Source organism: Glossina fuscipes, unplaced genomic scaffold (genome assembly GCF_014805625.2).
Source record: "Glossina fuscipes isolate IAEA_lab_2018 unplaced genomic scaffold, Yale_Gfus_2 27, whole genome shotgun sequence".
NCBI classification, from domain to species: domain Eukaryota; kingdom Metazoa; phylum Arthropoda; class Insecta; order Diptera; family Glossinidae; genus Glossina; species Glossina fuscipes.
This window is the reverse complement of record NW_023998422.1, coordinates 1,242,470-1,251,599: the sequence shown is the minus strand read 5'-3', so window position 1 is coordinate 1,251,599 and position 9,130 is coordinate 1,242,470. Positions and strand designations below refer to the sequence as shown.

Genomic DNA, 9,130 nt, shown 5'->3' with positions numbered 1-9,130 from the left:
TGAACTGTTAAGACAAATATTTTTTCTTTAATGCCGTGCGTCGGAAGCCTTTCGATCCAACAAATTGACATAGAGAGCTCAGTAAGTTAAATTTCAATTTATTTGAAAATGAGCACTATACACAATGTTACTACCTTTATGCCATTTAAATATATAGATCGGTATAAATATTTTTTCGTATTAGCATGAGTTGCTAAAATAAGAAATGTTTTTTCCTAAGTGTCCAATCTTCAGGCATTCGTTGGAAGCCTCTAGTTCGAATTAAGTTAAACTTCAATTTACAAAAAACATTAAAAAAGAAAGTTTTTAACATATTTCTGGCAATAACATCTCTATAGATTGGTCTTTTCCATTTGCCACTTACTTCATTCTGAATGTAAAAAGCGAACGTCAACATGGACAAGAGAAAAGTGAAATTAACGATAACCATTCGTATTCGACTCGTCAGTATTCCGGCCTACTCCTTATTTTTAAATAATCATTGCCTCGAAATTTATTAACAGAGAACTTTTAATAACTCACAAGCAAGCAATCTCTTTACTTATTAACATATATTGTTAACATATATTCGCTCTACACAATAACATAACAACATAAGTAAAATGAGAATGAATAGTGTTAGTACGCATACAAAGAGAATACCTGCTGCCTCGCAAAACATCTCTCTGCTGTTAATATAAAACACACCCATTATTGTATTACTTAAGAGTAGTTTGTCGTAAAGAGATTTTTATCAAATGAAATAAAATTTTGCGTTCATACTTTAGTAGGGGTTGTCAACTAAGAGAGTTCATTGACCTAAACTTGCTTATTATCAATATAACACGTTGTTTCTATTCATACATTGTATGACTGTAATGGGAAAATGTTTAGCAAAGAACATGCACATGCATGTAGCTGTAGATGTATGACCACAATTTTCTAAACGAATAAATGTATATAATTATAAACGGCATGATTAAAAAAGTGCACGTAAAAGGTTTATTTAAATGTGGCTTAGAATTCGGTTGTATATGCGCATCCATACCGCTACCTATGTCTTTGCAAAAACAGATGCTAGCAGTAATCTAGGAAATGGTATTCTATGCCGGCAGCACAACTAAATGGAGACATATGAAAGAGCTTAACAAAATCAAAAGGAATAATATTAAAACATAAACATTAGCCCGCGATAAAATGTTTTTAAATTTCCTAAAGCATTTAAGTTTTGCAGCAGCTTTAATTTTGATATATGAATAGGAAAAAGCCGTACAATAATTACGATTTTTAATTTGAGCTTTTGAATTGAACTTTAATTGAACTTTAAATCCTCAGCTTGCCGCACTTTTTTATCTATGGCTTTAAGTTGAAATTTCCAGTCAAATAGAACGTTTTTGTTTTTGATGACAAATCCCCGCTTAAAAGATGATTATCAGCAAGACTGCAATAGTATCGATGGACTTAAGGCCATGCGCACGTAAAATATTTAAATGTAGATGTTTAGGGATTGACACAATGAGACAGATTGGAACTTCGACTTTGCCGATTTTTTACAAAACTTTATGGGAATTGACAAAACATATGCTTAGGTCTATAACTCCAGTAACATGACGTAGAAGTCAAGGATTAATGGTGTGTTGTAGATCAGCCGAAATGCGAAAGTGTAGAGATCAAAATGGAGCCAAATGGGATGCCACCAATAGGATGTTTTGTATGAAGAAATTGTATTAGAGTGAATTCACTTTCAGTGCAGTCAGTCCGGATGCGAAAGAAAGAAAAAGACAAGATTTGGATGAGAGCAGTGAAAAATAGAAAAGTATATAGACAAACGAGACAAAAGAGATATAGTTAGAAAGAGAAATCGGCGGTTTTGATGAAAACACTTAGCTCATTGAGATGAGAGTAATCGTGAGTACAAAAAATATCAAATAAATTGTTGTAGATACGAAAAAAGCAAAGTTCAGACATTGTTCCATCTTTTGTATTTGAAGATGTTCAGCTGGTTCCGGTATCATCACTGTTAAGTGCTCGGATCATTTTCAGATACGGTTTGCCCTAAGTAAGTGGTTGCTCATAAGTTTGTGGACGACCTTAATCTCTCAAGAGGAGAAAAAAAGAGTCCGGCTGGTGTTTAAAGAACGTGGATGAAAATATTTTGTAGAAAAGAGGATGCGCTTTTCCTCTTGCGGAGTTTATGTATTCTTCATGAAGCTCACCGGTGATGTTCTTGTTATTTTTTCGAAATTTCTTATGTTTCTTATGTTTATGTTGGTTGGCTAGCCATTAGGTTTACCACTTGGGAGTTTTTAATCCGAAAACGAATAGTGTCGCCTCGTTGTATCTGCCCCCTCTATGTTTTTGTACCCTACACCACTTAAGATATCAGAATATGGATTACTTTGTGCAGTTGTATGCAATACTTGAAATAGACCCATTCTTTCTAATAGAGATTAATTCCGAATCATTTTTTGAATCGATTTAAGCTTGTCTGCCCGTTTGTCTGCCTGTCTTAATTCCTTATGTTCAACCTAAAGGCAGCAATTTTTTAAGATATTTTGATGGACTTTTTGAAATACCTTGTTTCCCACATAATGCTCTATTTTGGAGAGACGATCTATGGATAAATGTAGGGTGATTTTGGGTATTTACAGGTGTCCTGTATTCTAATAAAGTGTTGTTTCTTGTTTTTCCCCAAGGCATTTTTTTAGCCAGTTAGCAAGTAAAATGTAGATTTATGGTTAGGTTGTAATAGGCTAATACATGGCACATATTCTTAATTCATTTTGTGTAAAATTAAAGTTTAATAGAGCGAAACTAGATTTATTGAAAATTTTGTCCCCTTTACATCAATCGCCATGGATTTTGTGATTGAAAAAACTTCGAGTATGATAATAATATGAAATAATTCGATGTCGTATATGAACTATCCGATGAAGCTTTGTAAACTTAAACAGTTATTCTTCAATTGAACTTGCAGGAAATTGCGCCAAGAATAAAACTCATAAAGCCGATGCTCTAATAATTGCAAAGTAGCGATACGTACTCCTACCTGTCAACCAGACATAAATCTTATATTTGCATAAATATTTATGAGAATTTCGTAAAACTTTTATGTCGCACACCATCATCGCATCGACATTCCTACATGCATAAATAAATATTTTTTTATTATTGTAAAAATCTTATATGAATATACTTGTAAAAATATATAAATATTACCTCTGCTTTTCCAGTGTAATTGAAATACTGCTGCTTACCTCGTGCCTGGCTTTGGCTATAACCTTAGTAGTGCCTTCTATTTCGGTTGTACAACATTGTGTTTTCCGTGAGTGTCGATTTTCTGCTAACACTCAGAAAACACTTGAATCATATTAATGGGTTCATTGCCCAATAGCAAATGATGTTTACATAAGTTTTAAGCCTTAACCTTCACCATACCCCGGAGCAGACAAAAGACAGCAGACAAGAGACAACAATCAACCGGGCATGTATATGTAACATGCCAACCAAACATTTATATCGATGCACTTATAAATCGAAGTACTTTTTATTGTAAACATAAGAGCATATTTAACAGTTATTAAAGGATTTGAAATACTATGTTAAACATTGTGTCAATGAAATCATTTCGAGGACCATTTCAATATAATACATATGCACTTGAATTTTTTTATACAAAAAAACAAAAAAAAAATAAAGGACACAAATAAATTCAAATGATTTAAGCCTAGAACTTGTCAAACCCTTAATTAAGCGACATATGAGAAGATTTACTAAAAAAAAAAAAGTTTTTTTTTTTAATACATTCATTTCTTGTTTATTACATTCAGTTTGAGGATTGTTTTATAGTTCACATTAGCTACACATAGTATATTCTCATTTTCATTAGTTCAATTCAAATTTTTTTGATCATAAGTTTTTTTCTTATTTCTCTTTTTTCTAAAGTCTACTCCAATAAAGAGCTAAGTACTTAAATAGTAATACAAATATATCGATTTCTATATTATTTAAATTGTTTACAAAATATTTTTTTTAAATATTTTTTATTGAGAGCTGCATTAGTAGACGGTTTTTTTTTATTTTTCTTTTCATTTCAGGTTGGATTTTTTTGTTTAACCTTTTTCAAATAATTGGTTATAGTTAACCATGCAAGAACATGGGAGTAATTAATCAATTAGTAACAAGTAAGAAAATTATATTTGGCCGTGGCCGAATTTTTTATACCCATCACTTCCTTTTTTTTACCGAAATAAAAAAAAAATTAAATCTCAATACTCTATAATTATGCGATGAGAGTGGCTAGCTTTTCTATTTTTCGCTATATCTGTTGTATGATGATGAGCGGTGGGAAAGAAGTCAATTTTTTTTATTTTTATATAACAGGGATGTTCTCAATTTAAATTATACTATGACTTTTTTATACTTGACCATTTTTAATACCAACGTACGTGCAAAAAATTGCAATGTTTCCGTCAACTTAACTTAGCTTAAGTTTTGCGACCAGGACAACATTACACTGACAAACATGCTTAAATATCTCCAGAAAGTGTTGCTGATTAGCAATATGCATATATCAAGGGGTCTCATTCTGTATATTGCAGATATGTTGGAAAAAAGACTATGTCCCTATGCTTCATTCATTGATGGGTATAAAAATTGCCCGCCGAATCGAATTGTTACGAAGATAATTACGAAATTAAGAATTATTATTAAAACTTTTAAAAAAAGTATTATGAATATTATCACTTAAAATTGACTACGATTTCTCTTACTTATTTGCCTAGCAGCAATATTTTGAGTGTTTCTCAACAAAAAACAAAGACGAATCGGTGATCTATATTCTTTAAGAGGCCTACGGTGCAAATGAAAAATAAAAAAAAAAATCTTCAAGTCGGAAAAAGAAAGTTCTCTTCAAGATTTTTATCCGTAATAGTCATGTCCGCTTGTTCGCCCTTCGCCCAACCAAGCGCCGTCTTGCTTCCTGCTTATAATCCCAAAGCGGTAAAAATGTTGGCAGTTAGAATGTATTTGATTAGTTTTAATTCTTCTTTCAATTTTTATTCATAATTTGAACGCCGATTCAAAAAAAAGTAGGCATGATCCGTCTTTGAGTCCTTTATAAATATGTCCGTCTAAGCAAACATTAAAATCGATGTGTCTTCGCCAATGTTTTACAAATTAAAACGGGATCCGAATTAAAATTTGGTACAAGTATTATAGATTACTTGAATTAGTCCGTTTTTTATGGATAAGTATTCAGATTTATATTGTACTACAGAGTTATTAACAATATATAAACTTTTGATGGATCAAAGCAAATAATATTTAATATCTAGTAATAAACCTTTGCTTTGAAATATCTGGTCAATCAGAAAATGTAACTAAGTGAGGTTGATTAGAGAAAACATTTTTTCACATATATATATAATATTTTGTAAGATATCCATAAAGAAAGGAGAAAACAATTATATATAATGTATTTAAATGCATTTCTTTAAAACACAATGAAATCTACTGCTTCTCACAGGAAAATTTGTAACTCTTAAGTAATTTAAAAACTAATAGTTCTAATATTCAAATATTTCGCTTTCCACTTTTGACATAAAAGAAATATTTTAGATCACGAAATTTTTTTCTAATCTACTAAGGATTCATATTTTTAAGAGTTTTGCCTTAAAAGTTTTTTTCAATATATAATTTATTTATCCTTAAAGAAAGGAAACTGCGATACAATTGAGCACAGTTTCTAATGAACTTTTTAATCAATTTTTTATAAAACAATGCAGGAACTTTTCTCCCTAAATGGATTTATTTTTTGACTGTTAAAGCCAGTCAATAGGCAATCTTCATTCTCATGTTCATTCATATATTTGATCATCAACTTACAAGATTCAGATACTTGATGACGCCGCATATCAACCTCACGCTTTAATTGATCATTAACGGCGCGCTGCTGTTGTATATTGGCAGCCATTATATCCAATATGGCGGTATCTGCGAGCCCTATTTTGCTACTTATAGTCTTCAAAGTGATTGATTGATTATCGTGAATACTTAAGAAGACAAAAGACACCAAGCCAAACACTTGTAGCTCCCAATGAGGAAACACTTTGAGAGAGGATGTCAGACTGAACGAAAGCTATTTTATAAATAAATAAAAATGACATTACATTAAATGAATAGTGTACTATAAATTAACTTACCTTAAAAATTATTTTATTAATTTTTTCAAATGTTCTGACGATTTATAAAGTAATTATCAGTCTTTTGTAAGAAATCAATAAGCAAAACATAACCAACCGTTCATTCTTCCTGTAGTGTTAAAAGATGTTTACACGTGCCATAGAAATTTTAAAATATAGATCATAAGCATATGATGTAAATTCTACATGTGTAAACACTCTCATAGAAACCGTTCTTTGTCATGTGCTCAATGTTCATATTAAGAAAATATTAGTTCGTGTGAATACTTCGAGTACTTTGGTGTTAAGAAGAAGACATTATTTTGCGGCATACCAATAATTGAGGTTAACATTTCCTATTTTTATTACAAAGAAGAGAGAAGAAATCTGTGGAAAAAATGGCGTTATCTGTTCCAAAAGCTCCTGGTGTATCCCAAATGTTAAAAGAGGGAGCACGTGTAAGTGAAATTCACTTGTATTTTCATTATTTTTTTTCTCTACATACGGCCATGAAATGCGGTCATTTTCAACTTCATCATGAGTCATGTTAAGGAAAAAGAAATAATCAAGTTTTGATATTTATTTCTCAGATGTACACCGGATTAGAAGAAGCTGTCTACCGTAATATAGATGCGTGCAAGGAGTTTGCCCAAACAATGCGTTCTGCCTATGGCCCTAATGGTATGAATAAAATGATTATTAATCACATTGACAAGCAATTTGTTACCAGCGATGCTGGTACTATAATGCGTGAATTGGATGTAGAACATCCCGCGGCTCGTCTTATGGTTATGGCGAGCGAAATGCAAGATGCCGAAGTAGGTGATGGAACTAATTTTGTTGTAATATTTGCGGGGGCCCTTTTAGAAAAAGCGGAAGAGTTATTACGTTTGGGTATCACCACAAGCGAAATTGCTGATGGCTATGAAAAGGCTTTAGCTAAAGCCTTAGAAGTTTTACCTAAACTTGTGTGTCATGATATACGCGACTGCCGTAACGTTGAAAATGTCAAAAAATGTCTAAAAGCTTCCATTATGTCTAAACAGTATGGTCAAGAAGACTTCCTAACCGATCTTGTCGCCAAAGCCTGTGTTGCCATATTACCTGACAATGCCACCTTTAATGTGGACAATATAAGAGTGTGCAAAATTGTGGGCTGTGGCCTAACAAAATCTGAAGTAGTTCACGGAATGGTCTTTAAGAGATTTGTAGAGGGAGATGTTACGTACGCTGAGAATGCAAAAGTTGCGATATTCTCTTGTCCTTTGGATATTATACAAACCGAAACCAAGGGGACAGTTCTTATAAAAACCGCTGATGAATTGTTAAATTTCTCGGCCGGCGAGGAGAACCTCTTGGAAGCACAAATAAAAGCTATTGCCGATGCAGGAGTTAAAGTTGTAGTCGCTGGTGGTAAAGTAGGTGACATGGCTTTACATTACCTTAATAAGTACGGCTTAGTGGCAGTTCGTTTAAATTCCAAATTTGACATAAGACGTTTAAGTCGGGCCGTAAATGCTACCGTGCTGCCACGGATTACCACACCTACCCAAGAAGAGCTCGGGCACTGCGATAAAGTTTGCATAGAAGAATTGGGCGATACTACCATTGTAGCGTTCAGGTAAGGAAGAAATTTTAAATGAAAGGATACTTATTAATACATTTTTTTTGTAGAAATGAAGGCAAAAACTCTCGTATTTCCACTATAGTGATTCGCGGAGCTACTGACAATTATTTGGATGACATTGAAAGGGCGATTGATGATGGTGTTAATAATTTTAAAGCCCTGTCAGCGGATGGGCGTTACCTTCCTGGTGCAGGAGCCACCGAAATTGAATTGGCAACTCAAATTTCTTCTTTTGCTGACACCTTACCGGGCTTAGAGCAATATGCTGTGAGACGTTTTGCCACTGCTTTAGAAGTATTGCCTAAAGCGTTAGCCGATAATTCGGGTCTAAATGGTACCGAAGTGGTAAACCTCTTGTATTTGGCTCACAGAGAAGCCAGTGGTAAAAACGTAGGTGTTAATATTGAAGCTGAAAAGCCAGAGACTATGGACGTCACTGAAGGTGCAGACGATGAAAAACCGAAAATTTATGATTTATATCAATGCAAGTATTGGAGTTTAAAATACGCTGTCGAGGCTGCTGTCACCATACTAAAAGTCGAACAAATTATTAGGGCTAAAAGGGCTGGTGGACCAACAGCCCCTCAAGCAGCTGGCAGTGATGATGAGAACTAAAGTTAACATCAAACTTCCTCCTCCTCAAAGCCTCTCATTAAATGTCTTATTTTCTCCTCCGAATTTCAAGCATTCTATTATCATTTGTTTTTACCTATTCAAGAAAATTAACATTTTGCGTTTTAAGTAATCGTCAACTCATTTAAAGCCAACGGAGAAGCCATCTCATCGTTTAACTCAAGCGTTCAATTTAAAGTCATTGCAGTATAATGGATTCGATACATCTATCCTACTGCTTACGCCATGAAATCAACGAGCTCAAAACCCCTCTAATGTGATTTCAAACAACATTAACAAATTTAACTTTTTCTAATCTTGTGGAAATTATATAATTAATTTGTATTACTAAAGGCAAAATAAAAATGCATTTTCATTAATTTTTTATTTCATAATTCCTCCAGTTACGCTTTTCATTTGCATTTAAGAGTATGATTAATTATGCTGCTCGCAAATGCTTCAAAAGTATTAGGTGTTTGCAAAAATTTTGATCAGCGACTTTTACAGATCGAAAAGGAATGAAAATTACCAGTGTACTGAATGGTAGAATTTGATGGTTTTTACCTCACTCTCCACAAAATAACAATTTTCCATTTACAATTATTATTATTGATTTAATACGCGTACGCTGACCTCTAATCATGTAGCGCCCACAATTCCCTCAAATTCATTACTTTTGTTGTTCATTTAAAGAAATCTATCACGTATAGACTTTTTCCCTGCGGCCTTT

General features: G+C 33.0%; 2 protein-coding genes across 2 annotated transcripts; one reads left to right on the top strand and one right to left on the bottom strand.

The window, feature by feature from the left end:
- Nucleotides 1-3,716: 3,716 nt before the first annotated feature.
- On the bottom strand, nt 3,717-6,114 carry LOC119635733 (guanine nucleotide-binding protein subunit gamma-1-like). Its single transcript, XM_038030724.1, has one exon. It carries the CDS (start codon nt 5,951-5,953, stop codon nt 5,750-5,752), a length of 204 nt encoding a protein of 67 aa, XP_037886652.1. The 5' UTR covers nt 5,954-6,114; the 3' UTR covers nt 3,717-5,749.
- A 324-nt stretch (nt 6,115-6,438) lies between these two features.
- On the top strand, nt 6,439-8,744 carry LOC119635683 (T-complex protein 1 subunit theta). The gene is made up of 3 exons (XM_038030632.1): nt 6,439-6,619; nt 6,752-7,782; nt 7,836-8,744. Exons 1-3 carry the CDS (start codon nt 6,560-6,562, stop codon nt 8,401-8,403), a joined length of 1,659 nt encoding a protein of 552 aa, XP_037886560.1. The 5' UTR covers nt 6,439-6,559; the 3' UTR covers nt 8,404-8,744.
- The last annotated feature ends 386 nt before the right edge of the window (nt 8,745-9,130 follow it).

Excerpts from the sequence above, each read along its gene's own strand:
- LOC119635683 (XM_038030632.1), top strand. The coding sequence starts at position 6,560 with ATGGCGTTATCTGTTCCAAAAGCTCCTGGTGTATCCCAAATGTTAAAA. Across the intron at positions 6,620-6,751 it reads TGTTAAAAGAGGGAGCACGT|ATGTACACCGGATTAGAAGA; the intron begins GTAAGTGAAATT and ends TTTATTTCTCAG. Across the intron at positions 7,783-7,835 it reads ACTACCATTGTAGCGTTCAG|AAATGAAGGCAAAAACTCTC; the intron begins GTAAGGAAGAAA and ends TTTTTTTTGTAG.
- LOC119635733 (XM_038030724.1), bottom strand. The coding sequence starts at position 5,953 with ATGGCTGCCAATATACAACAGCAGCGCGCCGTTAATGATCAATTAAAG.